The sequence below is a fragment of the Babylonia areolata genome, chromosome 15 (genome assembly GCF_041734735.1).
Source record: "Babylonia areolata isolate BAREFJ2019XMU chromosome 15, ASM4173473v1, whole genome shotgun sequence".
NCBI classification, from domain to species: domain Eukaryota; kingdom Metazoa; phylum Mollusca; class Gastropoda; order Neogastropoda; family Buccinidae; genus Babylonia; species Babylonia areolata.
Window position 1 is genome coordinate 7,686,103 of NC_134890.1, and position 18,499 is coordinate 7,704,601.

The following is an 18,499-nucleotide window of genomic DNA, read 5'->3' on the forward strand; positions in this document are numbered from 1 at the left end:
ATATTCAGTCATTCCTTCTCCGCAGATCTACTGACGTCATGGAGCCAGGTGCATTCTTCTTATTATTATTGTTATCATTGTTGCTGTTGTTATTGTTATCATATTACTGATTTTTTATTCAGAAACTTTTTGCTTTTACATTACAACAGCCATACATTCTTTTCTTTCATTTTGAATGTGTAAACCCCACTGATGATACATAGGTATGTAGATACGTATACATACATACATAAATACTTAGAAGATGAAACAATTACTACCACCAAAAGATGTTTTAAAAAGCAGACCATATTACAAATTATTATTAGTAGTAATTGTGTCATTTCTCTTTTTCTTCTTATTGATACCTGTACAACGTCTATCTTCAGTCACATGATACCTGTACAACGTCTATCTTCAGTCACATGATACCTGTACAACGCCTGTCTTCAGTCACATGATACCTGTACAACGTCTATCTTCAGTCACATGATACCTGTACAACGTCTATCTTCAGTCACATGATACCTGTACAACTCCTATCTTCAGTCACATGATACCTGTACAACGCCTGTCTTCAGTCACATGATACCTGTACAACGTCTATCTTCAGTCACATGATACCTGTACAACTCCTGTCTTCAGTCACATGATACCTGTACAACGTCTATCTTCAGTCACATGATACCTGTACAACGCCTATCTTCAGTCACATGATACCTGTACAACGTCTATCTTCAGTCACATGATACCTGTACAACGCCTTTCTTCAGTCACATGATACCTGTACAACGTCTATCTTCAGTCACATGATACCTGTACAACTCCTGTCTTCAGTCACATGATACCTGTACAACGTCTATCTTCAGTCACATGATACCTGTACAACGTCTATCTTCACATGATACCTGTACAACGTCTATCTTCAGTCACATGATACCTGTACAACTCCTATCTTCAGTCACATGATACCTGTACAACGTCTATCTTCAGTCACATGATACCTGTACAACGTCTATCTTCACATGATACCTGTACAACGCCTATCTTCACATGATACCTGTACAACGTCTATCTTCAGTCACATGATACCTGTACAACGCCTATCTTCAGTCACATGATACCTGTACAACGCCTATCTTCAGTCACATGATACCTGTACAACGCCTATCTTCAGTCACATGATACCTGTACAACACCTGTCTTCAGTCACATGATACCTGTACAACGTCTATCTTCAGTCACATGATACCTGTACAACGTCTATCTTCAGTCACATGATACCTGTACAACGTCTATCTTCAGTCACATGATACCTGTACAACGCCTGTCTTCAGTCACATGATACCTGTACAACGCCTGTCTTCAGTCACAGAAAACAACGTGAGCACTGTACTCACGCGGAGTCACATGGCCAGCAGGCTGCCTGCCTTGGTAGGACCAGCTGACAGCTGCCTTAAGACCAGCGCTCATCATGGTTTCCTGTGTCCTTCATTCAGACTTCAGTGGCACACGCGCTCACACATTACAACTGGTTATTGATATAAAACCTCAATACAAATGACTGCGGCGCCGTGATAAAGATGGATAGTCGTAGGACTTGTGATCCAGTGTTCACCAGTGATCAGGGTTGGAGGCCCGTTTCTGCACGGTGTGTGTCCAAAGAAAGGCACTCCGATGTGCCTCACTCCACTGAGGTGTGAATGGCTACCTGACCTGGGTCATGGAAGGTTCAAAGGACGGAAGGAGAGGACTGGGAACTGTCTTCCTGTGTCCAGCCCAAGTCATGGTGGATGTGAATGGACTGTCCGCATGGCCGTCACAGGCTATGGGACCTTTGATCCACACACACACACACACACACACACACACACACACACACACACACACACACTCACACACATACACGCGCACACTCACTCACTCACACACACACACACACACACACACACACACACACACACACACACACACACACACACACTGTGTATATATCTCTCTATATTCATATTTATGTTCAGGTCTGCTGTCAAGGTATCTTGAGGAAAAAAGGTTAATTTCCTAGTTTGTCGGTGCAAAAAGTAATGATTATAACTTTACGTTCATTCAAATCAAAGGCAGTGGTTCTGGATTTTGCGAGTCACAGCGAGAGAGAGAGAGAGAGAGAGAGAGAGAGAGAGAGAGAGAGAGAGAGAGAGAGAATGACAAATCTATATACATTGTATTGATTACATCAACACAAATATTTAGATAAATTATATCCATGCTCAAAGAGAGAGAAACTTATAACAGGAAAACAAGCTAACACTTAAATAGAATGTTGACGTTATTAGCAAGAAAAGGGAAAAACATGTGTGTGTGTGTGTGTGTGTGTGTGTGTGTGTGTGTGTGTGTGTGTGGTATGTGCGTACATTCATCTGTGTGCATCTTTTGCTCGCTGATTTTTTTTCAAAAACTCTTCCGTAAGCTATGAAAAGAAGCTGCATTCTGAAACGAACTAAATGTGATCACCACACCACCACATCCACCATTCCCAGCTCACAACCACCACCACCACCACCACCCTTCTAACGCCTCAAATAATATTCGTCCCATTTATCGCCAAATCAATCTCTCTTCTCCAGACGTACTAATTTCCCTCCTCAATCTTAAATTAGATAGGTTGGAGGTGGCGAGGGGGAGGCGACGGGGGTGGGAGGGTGAGGGTGGGGTGGGGGTGAGTGGGGTGGGGCGGACAGGACGAATGGGGTGGTAGGGAGGGGGGAGGTTGGGTGGGTTGAGGTGGGGGGACAAAATGATGGAATGGGGTGGGCTTGGGTTTTGCTGCGGCGTGATTCAGCGCTCTGCAATCAAGAGGCGACTTCTGCTGCGTAATTCATGGCTTGTTAAAAGTCGTGTTCAGAACTGATCATATCTCAAACACACACGCACACGCATGCACGCACGCAAGCAGACACACACACATATGTATATATATATATATTATATATATATATATATATATATATATAGAGAGAGAGAGAGAGAGAGAGAGAGAGAGAGAGAGAGAGATATGCATACATACACATCTTTCACTGCATCGTAAAAACCAACATTGCATTAACACGACATTCAAGAAATGTATTTTTGTTTTATTTGACGAACGTCTTTTCGCTAGATATAGTGTCAGACGAATACAACAGTGTGTGTGTGTGTGTGTGTGTGTGTGTGTGTGTGTGTGTGTGTGTGTGTGTGTGCGCGCGTGCGTGCGTGCGTGCTTGCGTGCGTGTGCATGTGTGTTTCTGTGTGTGCGTGTGTGAGAGAGAGAGAGAGAGAGAGAGAGAGAGAGAGAGAGAGAGAGAGAGAGAGAGAGAGAGAGAGAGAGGCGTATTATGTGTTCATGGCGTGCATAAAAGCAAGAACAACAAAATTTCGACAACACTGACAAGAAATGATGATGACAAATTGTTGAATGCCTTTCAGCCAGTTGGAGCTCTGAATGCTTTACAAGCACAAACGTTGCAAGGACGAAATATATTATATTATATTATATTATATTATATTATATTATATTATATTATATTTCACTGGGTTCACAAAACGACGAGGACCACTTAGGAAGTTGCACAGCTTTCTTCCTGGGCAGACGGGGGAAGACACAGCGGTGTGTGCAGCCAGTGTGACCACTCCCTCTCATGTGCTCACTCACTGTCTTCGTTTGTTTGTGTGCTTCCCTGTGTGTGTAGCTCTCTTTGTCTCTGCTTTTGCTTCGTTTCTACATTTCTCTCTCTCTTTCTGTGTCTCTGTCTCTCTCTGTCTCTCTTTCTGTCTGTCTGTCTGTCTCTCTGTCTCTTCATATCACCCATTTTGCTCCCTCTATGTCTGAGCCATCTTTCTAAGTCTCACTAATTCTCTTTAGATCTCTGTTTGTCTGTCTGTCTATTCCTGTCTCTTTCTCTGTCCCTCTTTCTCTCTCTCTCTCTCTTTCTCTCCCTCTGCTTTCACCATGATTAATAGGATTTGTCATAAAGGGAAGTACGCATTAGCCTGTTTGTGTGCGTGTTGTTGTAAGGGTAATTCCGTGTAATGATGGAGTGCAACGTGTCCATTAATATTGTCTGCAGTCTTCACAGTGCGCCGTCGTCGTCGTCTCTCTCTCTCCTCTCTCTCTCTCTGTTTTTATTTTGTTTGAGTACACACGCACGCACACACACACACACACACACACACACACACACACACACACACACACACACACACACACACATATATATATATATATATGTTACCTGTATCAGGAAACTATGAAACGCTTAATTCACTTCGTGTCACAGTGACGGACGATTTGGGTTTTTTTCATTCCACCCTCTTCCCTCCCTCTTCCCTCACCATCCAAACACAGTCCCTTCCTCTTCCCTCACCATCCAAACACAGTCCCTCCCTCTTCCCTCACCATCCCTCCCTCTTCCCTCACCATCCAAACACAGTCCCTTCCTCTTCCCTCACCATCCAAACACAGTCCCTCCCTCTTCCCTCACCATCCCTCCCTCTTCCCTCACCATCCAAACACAGTCCCTCCCTCTTCCCTCACCATCCAAACACAGTCCCTCCCTCTTCCCTCACCATCCAAACACAGTCCCTTCCTCTTCCCTCACCATCCCTCCCTCTTCCCTCACCATCCAAACACAGTCCCTTCCTCTTCCCTCACCATCCAAACACAGTCCCTCCCTCTTCCCTCACCATCCAAACACAGTCCCTTCCTCTTCCCTCACCATCCCTCCCTCTTCCCTCACCATCCCTCCCTCTTCCCTCACCATCCAAACACAGTCCCTCCCTCTTCCCTCACCATCCAAACACAGTCCCTTCCTCTTCCCTCACCATCCCTCCCTCTTCCCTCACCATCCAAACACAGTCCCTTCCTCTTCCCTCACCATCCCTCCCTCTTCCCTCACCATCCAAACACAGTCCCTTCCTCTTCCCGTTCCTCATTTCATGCAGCAACACACACACACACACACACACACACACACACACGCACGCACGCACACACACACTGTATATATGTATATATATATATATATATATATATATATATATATACATATATATATATATATATATATATATATATATATATATATATACATATATATATATATATATATATATATATATATAGAGAGAGAGAGAGAGAGAGAGAGAGAGAGAGAGCGTGTGTGCGAAGAGAAAAAAGAAAAAAAGAACGATCACGTTCCTTTCTCAAGGGATAAGTCGTTTACATGTTAGCAGTCGTTTACACACACACACACACACACACACACACACACACACACACACACACACACATATATATATATATATATATATATATATATATATATATATATATATATATATATATATATATATGAGAGAGATGTATGTATGTATGTATGCATTATGACGAATGTTTTTTTACGGTCCTTGTGAGAATGGGAGACAAAACATTTTCTTTATCTTTATTCATCACCCCCACCGTCACCTTTACCAGCACACCAGCTCCTCCCACCGACACCCCCCACCCCTCCGCCCCCATCCCCTCCCCACACACAACTGAAAATAAACGATTAACTATGTGATAAATTTCCAGGGGTCACTCAGAAGGCGACACTCACCGTCAGTTCCAACCAACGTCATTTCATGAAATCTGTCCTCCTTCCCCAAACACACACACACACACACACACACACCTGCCTCCAGAATGACGTTTTACATGCGTCATGGCAGAAATGACGTTCTCGAAACGTCATCTGGGCCGCTCTTTATTCGTCCTGTTATTAGAATTTGTCGGAAGCAGTGGATTAAAAAAAAGTGTGATGCAGTGGTAGGTGATCTTGTTATTTCTAATTGTCTTGATTACCACGATCTCATCTGTTATGTGGCAGGCGTGTAAAACTGTCCAGATTCGCCCGACACGGGTGGGCATTTATGATGATGAATGTTTAAGAGAAAAAGGAAAGAAGAAAAAAAAAGAAAGATGATATTTTTACAAAATAGAGGTGCATTAAGATTATTTGTCATAATGTTGTTGCATTTTTTCTATAGGATGGGTGGTTCTTTGTTTCTTTTATCCTTTTCTTGGAATGTGTGTGTGTGTGTGTGTGTGTGTGTGTGTGTGTGTGTGTGTGTGTGCGCGCGCTTGCTTGCGTTTGTTGGCACGATAGCGCATGCACGTGCATGTCTCTTTTCAATTCATTTTGCTTTGTGCCTAGTCTGTCTGCCTGTTTCTCTCTCACTTCTGCCTCGTCTCTCTCTCACCCCCCCCCCTCTCTTTCTGTGTGTATGTGTGCGTGTGTGGTTATGTGTGTGTGTGTGTGTGATAGAGAGAGAGAGAGAGAGAGAGAGAGAGAGAGCACCGATCTCTGGGTGCTTTTTAGTTTTTGTTCAATTTTCCAAGGGGTTAGTTGCTTGTAGATAGATTTGCTTTACACATGCTTTCAGCCCTGATACATTTTATGTTTTATATGTCCTCCATTATTGGTGTATGAATTTCGTGGATTCATTTCTTACAATTATGGGAGAGAGATGCAGAGAGAGAGAGAGAGAGAGAGAATGATATTCTGTGTGGTGTAGCGTATATGGATCGGTCTGCACGCTTTAACGCCTCCTTGAAACGGAAAGGGAAAGAAAGGATGCAGCACAACCAGCAACAAGTGCAGACCGACAACAAAAGGCAAGGAAAACTGGGGCAGCAGAAGAATATCATTACTGCGCATGACAGGATTAGGGCGTGAGGAGGAAGAAGAGGGGCATGGACAGGGTGGGGGTTGAAGCGGATGGGATGGGGGGAGGGTGATGGGGGGGAGGGTGGTTAAGGAGTAGAGGGGGATGGGGACAATAGACGTATACTTGTAGACATAAATATCTCAGTGGAGGTGAAGGTAGGCGTGGCTGACGGAGAGAGGTGAGGTAGTGTGGGGGGTGGGCGGAGGGGATGGCGGTTGTAGAGAGAGGAGAGAGAGAGAGAGGTGGGGGGGTGTAGGGGGGGGGGTGCAGGGGGGGGGATATGGGGACAAGGAGGAAGGTGAGCTAGATGAGATCGTGGGTGGCGACTGACTTCTGACCGGACCACCTGTTAGGGGAGTGAAACACACACACACACACACACACACACACACACACACACACCACACTCACACACACACACACACACACACCACACACACACACACACACACACACACACACACACACACACACACACACAGTGTCCTTTGTGACAAGTTGAGGAGGGTGTGGTGAGGATAAGGGAAGGACGTGTGAAGAAAAAAAGGCCCGACCATAAGAAAACGTTCATTTCCTTTTGTGAGGTGATCATTCACAACTACGTCAGCACCTAACTGCTCTCCAGTCTTCACACACGCAGCTACACGCGCTTGTATATATACCCAACATATTAGCACATGCACGTATATCTTATTTATCAATTGATTTTGTAATTTATTTTCTTCGCTTCTATTTTTTGTTGTTGTTGTTGCTATCGTCTTTCTCTCTGCCTCGTGTCTCCATACATTTCGTTTTTCTTCTTACCATCCGTTAAATGAAAAAGATGTTTCCTATCTAAGCATGGACTACTTAACCAATGAAAATGGGATGCGAGCATACGTGCACCCACACACACACACACACGCGCGCGCGCGCGCACGCACGCACACACACACAAACACACGCACGCACGCACGCACACGCACAAACACACGCACACACACACACACACCACACCACAACACACATATACACACACACTCGCACGCACGCACGCACACACACTCACGACACATTGGCCGTGTGTGAATGTGAGTCCTTCTTTTACGTATCCTCCCTATCTTTTTTATCCAAACAAATTACAGACACCATACACCTGTAGGTGTGTAGGTAGGTGTGTGTGTGTGTGTGTGTGTGTGTGTGTGGAGGGGGGTGACAGGAAGTAAAGGGGGGGAGGGTTCAGGGGGCAAGAGAGAGGCCCTGTGTGTGGTGTCGTTTTGTTTAGAGTCCCAGAGCTGCTTGCAACACGTCCCAGATTGTGATCTTATCACAGCTGTTGACATGGCCTTCCCAGTGTGCATGACTGCTCTCATTTAAAGTCCTTACCCTTCCACTTTTTGCGTCCCGGGGTGAAAGAGAGAGGGAGACAGAGAGACAGAGAGGGAGAGAGAGAGAGAGACAGAGAGAGACAGAGATATCACCCTCCGGATGTGCACCATAGAAATGAGAAAAATCACACTCTGGATGTTTGTGATAAAATGTTTATCACACATACATATATGTACCATGATAGTCCGTGTATCATTCAGATACTGCCTCTGACACAGTTTTGACACAATGGACAGTTCCATCCTTCTCCCCCGTCTTCATTATACATGTGACATGCTCTCAGCTGGTTCATATCATATTTCGCCGACCGATCCCAGTCTGTCAGTGCCAGTTGCCAGGCTGAGCCCATTAAAATCGAACCTTGAGTCCTACAGGGATCTGTTTTAAACCCCGTGCTCTTCACATTGTACACTGCTCCCCTCGCTAAATTAAAACCGCCACGTTGTCAGTCATTCTTGTGCTGATGACACTCAACTTCGGAAGTGGGATACCCCTGAAAAATTGTCATCTCTCTGCAGGAAACGCCTGACTGCTACGTGGACATTCAGAACTGGATGACATCTTCAATAAGTTACACTTGATGCGGACGAAACTGAACTGAGCAATGTTCTTGTTTCCATAACCCACCGAACACTGACATGGATTACAGGATCTTTAACGTGAGTATTTGGTCTTCTGCTTATGTATATACACGAATGGGATTCAGGCACTAGCAGTCTGCACTTGCGAGATCGGAAAAATCTCCACCCTATACCCACCAGGCGCCGTTACTGAGATTCGAACCCGACTCGGCTATTGCGGCCGTCTGTATTAACAAGTCTGCCTTCACCTCTACACCCCATCTTGCACTCTTCGATCAGTTTCGGATCCACTCTGATTCCGCGAACCCAGATCCAACACACCACAGTCGGCCACAACTCTCTCTGTCTCCGGACCTTGTTTTTACTGTTCGTCATGTCTCTGCACTCAGCTCTTTCAAGGCTGGACTTAAATCCTCCCTCTCTTCAAAATAGTCCCCTGGGTCGTTTCCTCTCCCCCCTGTCTCTTCCTGGTCTACTTTCTCCAGCTTTCTTTCTACATGTATTCACCAATTTTGCTTTTCGTCTGTGAATTAGAACTGTGCATGCGTGTCAGTGACTGGTGTGTGAGTTCTTTGACTTGTCTCTTTTCAAGGTTCAGCGCTATTAAAAAAAAAAAAAATAGTAGCAGCAGGAGCAGCCGCGGCGGCTGAAGTAAGTAGTAGCAGTACTGGTAGTATGATTACTGACTTGCTAAAAGCTGCCCTCACCTCCCCAGTCACACACACACACACACACACACACACACACACACACACACACACACACACACGCCCGCTCTCTCGCTCGCTCGCGAGAGACAGAATGCGAATGCGAATTATTTAACTGCATATAGGCCACAGGCATAATTACAATTGCATTGGGGTTTGGTGGGGATGAGGACGAAGTAGTGGTGACAATATCTTCATTATAGACTCCAATATTAGTAACAATAATCTTAGCATAGCATTTAGTTACATGCAACAAGTAGTCCCCAGGGTAGCTAATAAGGTGTAACACCTTCACTACTACCAGTAATCAAAGCTAATGCACTGATCAATATTTCATGTTTTTTGCCGGATCTTAACTGAATGAAAGATACATTTTGCTACTGATCGAGACATCTGTTTGTATATACTATCCAAAGAGAGAGAGAGAGAGAGAGAGAGAGAGAGAGAGAGTTTGTGTGCATATATATGTGTATGTGTGTGTGTGGGGGGGGGGGGAGGGCGCGGGGGTAGTTGGGGAGTATGGGCGCGCGCGCGCGCGTGTGTGTGTGTTTGTGTGTGTGCCATGGAAGCTGCGATACGTAGCCTAGGAATGTGCGTGTGGAGGGACGGCGGGGAGAGGGGGAGTAGGGATGGCGGAGGGGGGTGAGAGGAGGGTAGGGTGGGGGTGGTGGCGGAAGGAAGGTGGGGGGCGGGGTGGGGGGGGGGGGGGGGGGCCGCTCGTGTGCTTCTATGTGTAGTTGGGTCTGTGCACTTACGTTTGTGATTTCATATCTGTGAAACTGCATGTTCGTTGCATATTTGTGTATGTGTGTGTGTGTGTGTGTGTGTGTGTGTGTGTGTGTGTGTGTGTGTGTGTGTGTGTGTGTGTGTGTGTGTGTGTGTGTGTGTGTGTGTTTTACATTTACTTGCTTATTTGTTTATTTATTACCATTACTGTCTTTTTGTTTGATTTTATCCATTTATTTAATTATTATCTTTTAAAAATTCATTTATTATTATTATTACCTTAAAAATTATACATATTATTTTTTCTTTATTTCATTTACTCATTTATTTGTTTAATTATTTATTCATTAATTTGATGATTTTTTTCTCAAGGCCTTACTAAGCGCGTTGGATTACGCTGCTGGTCAGGCATCTGCTTAGTAGATGTGGTGTAGCGTGTGTGGATTTGTCCGAACGCAGTGACGTCTCCTTGAGTTACTAATACTGATACTTAACTCATACAAGATCGTTTACCAAACAACATGCCCAACTTATGAACATAAAGAAATAGCAAAGAAAGGAAGAGTTGTCGAGCAAAATTTAACATTTTCCACTTGTAATAACCTGCTTGATTTCAACTGTACATTTTAGCTGCCATTCAGTAAATAGCAGAAATAGAAAACATACCTTGGAGCAACACATATAATGAGACAACACAGAACGGACAAACAGAAGTCTGTATTGACGAGGGCTGGACGTGAGCCTCTGTGGCATTTTGACATGGTGCAGTCTGTACTGACGAGGGCTGGACATAAGCCTCTGTGGCATTTTGACATGGTGCAGTCTGTATTGACGAGGGCTGGACATAAGCCTCTGTGGCATTTTGACATGGTGCAGTCTGTATTGACGAGGGCTGGACGTAAACCTTTGTGGTATTTTGACATGGTGCAGTCTGTATTGACGAGGGCTGGACGTAAGCCTTTGTGACATTTTGACATGGTGCAGTCTGTATTGACGAGGGCTGGACGTAAACCTTGGTGGCATTTTGACATGGTGCAGTCTGTATTGACGAGGGCTGGACGTAAACCTTTGTGACATTTTGACATGGTGCAGTCTGTATTGACGAGGGCTGGACGTAAACCTTGGTGGCATTTTGACATGGTGCAGTCTGTATTGACGAGGGCTGGACGTAAACCTTGGTGGCATTTTGACATGGTGCAGTCTGTATTGACGAGGGCTGGACGTAAACCTTGGTGGCATTTTGACATGGTGCAGTCTGTATTGACGAGGGCTGGACGTAAGCCTTTGTGACATTTTAACATGGTGCAGTCTGTATTGACGAGGGCTGGACGTAAACCTTGGTGGCATTTTGACATGGTGCAGTCTGTATTGACGAGGGCTGGACGTAAACCTTTGTGACATTTTGACATGGTGCAGTCTGTATTGACGAGGGCTGGACGTAAACCTTGGTGGCATTTTGACATGGTGCAGTCTGTATTGACGAGGGCTGGACGTAAACCTTGGTGGCATTTTGACATGGTGCAGTCTGTATTGACGAGGGCTGGACGTAAACCTTGGTGGCATTTTGACATGGTGCAGTCTGTATTGACGAGGGCTGGACGTAAACCTTGGTGGCATTTTGACATGGTGCAGTCTGTATTGACGAGGGCTGGACGTAAACCTTGGTGGCATTTTGACATGGTGCAGTCTGTATTGACGAGGGCTGGACGTAAACCTTGGTGGCATTTTGACATGGTGCAGTCTGTATTGACGAGGGCTGGACGTAAACCTTGGTGGCATTTTGACATGGTGCAGTCTGTATTGACGAGGGCTGGACGTAAGCCTTGGTGGCATTTTGACATGGTGCAGTCGCCCTTCTTCGTCAATAACGTTGTTTTTGTTGTTGTTATCATTATAATCTGTTTATGATTTTAGCATAATTAGATAGGACAGTTATATTGTATATTGTTACTTATTCAGACGTAGTATAGGTAGAGGATGTGTGCTTTTCAGTAAAGTGAAATTTTTGGATGCTATTAAAAACAAGAGAGGCAAGGCCTTCAAGATTCACGTGTGATATGCACTTTATCCAGTAAAAGAATCAAGAGTATAAATAGAAAATAATATCGTTAAAAGTGTACTCTTTATTAAATACTACAATGCTGGAATGAAAAGAAGGGATTGTAGTGGGATCCAATCATGCATAATAATGCTGGGAAGGAAGACATACCACAAGGCCATAACGATCAAATCATGCATAATAATGCTGGGAAGGAAGACATACCACAAGGCCATAACGATCAAATCATGCATAATAATGCTGGGAAGGAAGACATACCACAAGGCCATAACGATCAAATCATGCATAATAATGCTGGGAAGGAAGACATACCACAAGGCCATAACGATCAAATCATGCATAACAATGCTGGGAAGGAAGACATACCACAAGGCCATAACACATCTGCATGCTACCATGAAAAATTTAGTATCATACTTTTTTTTTAACACTGTAGATTGATTACTGTGTTCGGGGTGACAACATCATTAAATCACGTTATCTTAATGTATCTCGATTATTTAGGATAAGTTCACGGTAAAGGAGACATTGCCATCACCTCAGGCACACCGCAACACGTTTTCTCCAGATCTGTGCACAGTGGTGCAAGCTGTCGAAACAGAAACTGTGAAAGGTGCCGTCCATTCAACATTTTATGTTCACTCTAGTTCAGTATCCACTTTGAAACATTCATGTGCAGTAAACACGGCGATTGTGTTGTAAGTGTCTAAGTGTCATTCTGTGTGCTCTGTTCAGATTTTGTATTTCTGTCTTTTCTTTCCAACTGCGAACGAAAAAACAAAACAAAACAAAACAAAAACAAAAACAAAAAAACGATGTCAACCCCAACAAACCTTCAGGCAACTGGGAAGAGCCCAACTATAATCTTCTGGATTCGGAACCTCAGCGAAATAAACCGTTAATGATTCGGAAATACGGCTAAATGTGGAAGACTTACAACCTATTATTTGAATAATTATAAATATTTTTTTTCTACCATGTTTAATCAAAACTGGATATTAGCAGACAAACTATTTCCGGAGAAATTTTTTAATGATTATGTTAAAGTTTAACACACACACACACACACACACACACACACACACACACACACACACACACGGACACACAAACAAGTGAACACCAGGTTATTATATAGACTCACTTTGTTTTCACAAGTGAAACAAAAAACAAATAGGGTGGGCGGACAGTTGTTTTTGTTTTCAACCTTACACTTTGTTTGTCACTGTACAAGGTTTGAGTGTTGTAATGGACTGACAGTTTCAATTTCACGGAGGCATCGACATGTGCGGACTGATCGACATACACTACACCTAATCTGCTTTGATATAAAAAAAAAAGAAACCAAAGAGAGTGAGCAGACTGCCGACACGTGTAAACCCAACGCACTGGTCAGGGTCTTGAGAGCACACCTTGCGGATAAACACACTTTGTCTTGTTCTTTGTTTGCGTTTTGTTTGTTTGTTTGCTGTTTCTTGTTTGTTTGTCTTTTGGATAGGGTGACATAACATTGCTTGCATTCAGATTGATTGATGTGAACAGAATTGATTGTCCAAGTGACAGGGTTTACAGGTCTCCACCGCCACCACCCCTTCCGGTCCCCAGCCTCTGTCTCTGACACCCCTTTCTCTCTCTGTCTCTGACACCCCTTTCTCTCTCTGTCTCTGATACCCCTTTCTCTCTCTGTCTCTGACACCCCTTTCTCTCTCTGTCTCTGATACCCCTTTCTCTCTCTGTCTCTCACTCTCTGTCTCTCGGTAACTAGCACCATCCCGCCTCTCTCTCTCTTTCCCTATCTTCCTCTTTCCCTCACTCCATCTCTCTCTGTCTCTCACTAAAGCCAAATAACAATTGTTGCTGTCGATGTTTTTAGCATCCACTTCATCTGGCTCTGTATGTCTCCCTGCAGGTAACGCCTCATGCCTCAACGACTGCAAACGCAACCGGACGGCTTACACCCGCCACCAAATTCTGGAGCTGGAAAAAGAGTTCCACTTCAACCGTTACCTCACGCGGAGGCGACGCATCGAGATCGCGCATGCGCTGTGCCTGACGGAGCGGCAGATCAAGATCTGGTTCCAGAACCGACGGATGAAGTGGAAGAAGGAGCACCGACTGCCCAACACCAAGACCCGACTGGTGGAAGGGACGACCCTGGACCTCAGCCCGGACCTGAGCGGTGGAGAGCTGTCTTCACTGTAAAAGGAAAAACACGAAAAAGAGAGATGTTGTTGGTGGAAGACTTGTTGTGTTGGAGAGCTGGCAGTTACTATACACCCCCAACCCCCCCTCCCCCCCCCCCACACACACACATACAGTGGAAAGACATAAAAGTTAAGACTTCTACAACAAAACGACGTCAACAATGACAGCAACAACACCAACAATAACTACTACTACTACAACTACTATATGTATACTCATTTTTAAGTGTCAGATTTGCCGATTTTGTCTTGCGGATGTTTAAACAACGTGGTAATCCGTTCGGCAGAACTGTTCCATGTCGTGTGTGTGTGTGTGTGTGTGTGTGTGTGTGTGTACATTTATAATAATGTCAAACATAGTGGTGAATTCAGCAAGCAATGTGTGTTTCCAAAAATATGATATGACTTATGTGCTATGGAATTGGTTGTGACGTGGGCGACAATGCAATCACCGATTGCAGTGGCAGATTTGTCTACGGTTAAAAAGAAAGAAGAGAGAGAGAGAGAGAGAGAGAGAGAGAGAGAGAGAATTCTATGGTGTACGAACAACCTTATATAACTCGCCGAGTGCACATTGTCTGTGTTAAAAAAAATCATGTGTGAGATTGGTGAGATTGGTGGTGGTGGTTGAGGTGGTGGTGGTGGTGGTGCTCTGTGAGTATATGTGTGTGTGTGTGTGTGTGTGTGTGTGTGTGTGTGTGTGTGTGTTATAGATCGTTGTGTATAATAAATATTAATCGGCTCAATTATCCGTGTCAGAATCGCAAATATGGTGCTCCATGAGACAGGTACTGTGTGTAGAAGTTATGACGACGAATGTTTCTTTTCTGTTCGTGGGACGGGATGGAATCTCACATTCACTCTTATGTGCATGTGGGCTATGCTGGGTGTTTTACCCCGCCAATAAGGCAGCCATATCCCGCTTTCGGGGGTATGCATGAAAGGTATGTCCGTGTTTCTGTCACCCACCAACACTGATGTCGATTACAGGATCTTTAATGCGCCTGTGTGATGTTCTGCATATGGGTACTCACGAACGGGGTTCAGCACTAGTAGGTCTGCACATTATGTTGACCTTGGGAGATCGGGGAAACCTCAACCTTTGAACCACCAGACGCAGCTGGAATTCGAACCCAAGACCCCAATTAATGAAAGTCCGGTACTCTAAGCCGTCACGTGCCGAAGTCAGCAGCAGTGTCGTCACAACTGTCTGTGTCACTGAGAGTATGTCTGCGAGAGGCTAGCTGGTTATGTCATTGTTATAATGGGCCGAGCGTGGCACTGGGTTTGGAAGAATTGTGTGCGTTTATCAAAATAGAAAGACACCGGTCGTGATTGGCCGTTGTAAAGCGCCGAATGCAGTATTGAGCTTGGCAAGAGTCATACACTTGATAAATAATGTGATGTGCTGTGCGATTGGTCAGTTGTATTAGGCTGTTGTAATTCGCCGACTGCAGTGTTGAACTGAGAGTGAGGGTGAGGCTGGTGGTGTGTGAGGGTGAGGGTGAGGCTGGTGGTGTGTGAGGGTGAGGGTGAGGCTGGTGGTGTGTGAGGGTGAGGCTGGTGGTGTGTGAGGGTGAGGGTGGTGGTGTGTGAGGTTGAGGCTGGTGGTGTGTGAGGGTGAGGCTGGTGGTGTGTGAGGGTGAGGCTGGTGGTGTGTGAGGGTGAGGCTGGTGGTGTGTGAGAGTGAGGGTGAGGCTGGTGGTGTGTGAGGGTGAGGCTGGTGGTGTGTGAGGGTGAGGGTGAGGCTGGTGGTGTGTGTGTGGGTGAGGGTGAGGCTGGTGGTGTGTGAGGGTGAGGGTGAGGCTGGTGGTGTGTGAGGGTGAGGGTGAGGCTGGTGGTGTGTGAGAGTGAGGGTGAGGCTGGTGGTGTGTGAGGGTGAGGGTGAGGCTGGTGGTGTGTGAGGGTGAGGGTGAGGCTGGTGGTGTGTGAGGGTGAGGGTGAGGCTGGTGGTGTGTGAGGGTGAGGCTGGTGGTGTGTGAGGGTGAGGGTGGTGGTGTGTGAGGGTGAGGGTGAGGCTGGTGGTGTGTGAGGGTGAGGGTGAGGCTGGTGGTGTGTGAGGGTGAGGGTGAGGCTGGTGGTGTGTGAGGGTGAGGCTGGTGGTGTGTGAGGGTGAGGGTGAGGCTGGTGGTGTGTGAGGGTGAGGCTGGTGGTGTGTGAGGGTGAGGGTGGTGGTGTGTGAGGGTGAGGGTGAGGCTGGTGGTGTGTGAGGGTGAGGGTGAGGCTGGTGGTGTGTGAGGGTGAGGGTGAGGCTGGTGGTGTGTGTACATGGAGACCAGACTTTGCTGGATGTAGAACAAAGTTATTCGCGTTTATAATATAGGGTTTACAGAACGTTAAGGACGACTTGGGATCTTTAGTTTTCGTCTTGAATTCAAGGAGAAAGAATGCTGCATTTTCTGCCAGAAGCGGTGTGTACATCCAATGTAATCAGCATCACTCATAACCACAGGGCTTTTCGTGCATGTGCACATTTTGATTTTTTACATTGAAAAACCACAGCTGAATAACTGTCACGTTTTCTCTGAAAGTCGATTTTTAAAATGCAATGTTTAAGTTGTTTTTGGTGCATATGTGGCTGAAACAACCGTCAGTGTATTCGTTTAGAAGCCAGTGGAAAGACCAATACTGCCTGCAACATTAAAACCATCTCTCGATTGTTCACTTTTTATGAAAACATACCTGCTTTCTCAAAGTGATCCAACTTGTTCATGAAGTCTATAATGTGTTGTGGTGTCAGACAGTGGACTGCGTGGTTGTTGATGTAGCACCGAGTTCAGAGGAGCTGTGTGACTGACAAGAGTATGATGTGTTGTGAAGTTTACCGTTTGTGAATGCTATGCAATTCGCCGAATGTAGCAGTGATTTCGGTTATGTTGCCCACGTTTAAAAAACAGTGATGTGGTGTGAGGTTTGTGGCATGTATACATTTAAAAAATATGATGTGTTGTGAAGTTTTCAGAAGGTGACTGTTGTGCGATTGCTAAATGTAATATTAGTAGTGCAGTGGACAGTGTTATCTACGATGAACATTGTGATGGTGTGTCATGTTGGTAGCACGGGGACGCTACACAACTCTTCCGATGTAACGATCAATTCGGCACAGCTGAAATCGATTTGGGCAAACGAAGCTTTCCGCATTATACAACCTGACGTGGAAGAGTGAATGATATCAGGATGTTGGAAACACGCCAAATATAAAATTCTCAAGCCAAAATTACATTTCAGGAAAATTTTGAGAGGCTTTTACTTTTCAAGAATGACGTACTGGGGTATTTTTTTGTTTGTTTGCATTACAGCAAGTATTACCAACAATATTAAACGAAAAAATAAACAAAATGACTTTAATATTCAATTTCGATAAATATAACAGATAACAGAAGGTCAGTTACTGATAACGATATGGAGTTACTTCCCTCACATCCCATGTCTTGGAATGGGTGAACAGTGACCAGTAATCATAACCCTTTTAGTGATCCATCCGTGTACAATCGAAATTCACGCTCCCATTTCTTTTAACACACACCCAGCCTCTTCACTTTTCGTTTTAACCTAATCTACGAGTGAATGGATCTTTTTCCCCGGGGTAAAGCAACCTTCTGCTTCGCTTCCTTTACGTTTAATAATAATAATAATGATAAGAAGAAGAATAAGGAGAAGACAATTTTTTGGTTATATCTATTATTATTATTATTATTACTATTATTGCCACGCCGTTCTGACCGCCGATAACCCGCACTCAGCATGTGCTTAGCACACATAAAAAATACAGTTTTATTTGACAAACATCAGTTGTGGCTACAGGACAGTTGTCCCTTGTGAAGGCCTGTTGAAAATACATGCACAGTGCAATTAACATACATCGGCAACCCCAGAAGTCTGTTGTGACAAGAAAGTAGGCTGATGCATTGCAGTGAATGTTGTGCAACACAGCGCATCGCAGCACGACACGAGACTTCACAGTACAGTACAGGACAGTACAGGACAGGACAGGACAGGACAGTACAGTACAGTGCGATACAGATAATTGTTGACTAATTATAGAGTATTATTGTAGAGTATCAATTCATATTGATTTTTCCACTGTACTCATTTGATACCTTGTCCATGTGAATATACAATAAGTGTGCA

The 18,499-nt window shown here is 44.8% G+C and overlaps 1 protein-coding gene across 1 annotated transcript in view; it reads left to right on the forward strand.

Annotated features, from left to right (window-relative positions):
- LOC143290160 (uncharacterized) overlaps positions 1 to 15,858 on the forward strand; it is a 45,581-nt gene extending 29,723 nt beyond the window's left edge. Inside the window, exon 2 of the mRNA XM_076599465.1 lies at positions 14,074 to 15,858. Within this exon, the coding sequence (XP_076455580.1) occupies positions 14,074 to 14,366 (293 nt within the window). The 3' untranslated portion in view covers positions 14,367 to 15,858. The remainder of the gene's footprint in view (positions 1 to 14,073) is intronic.
- Positions 15,859 to 18,499: the final 2,641 nt, after the last annotated feature.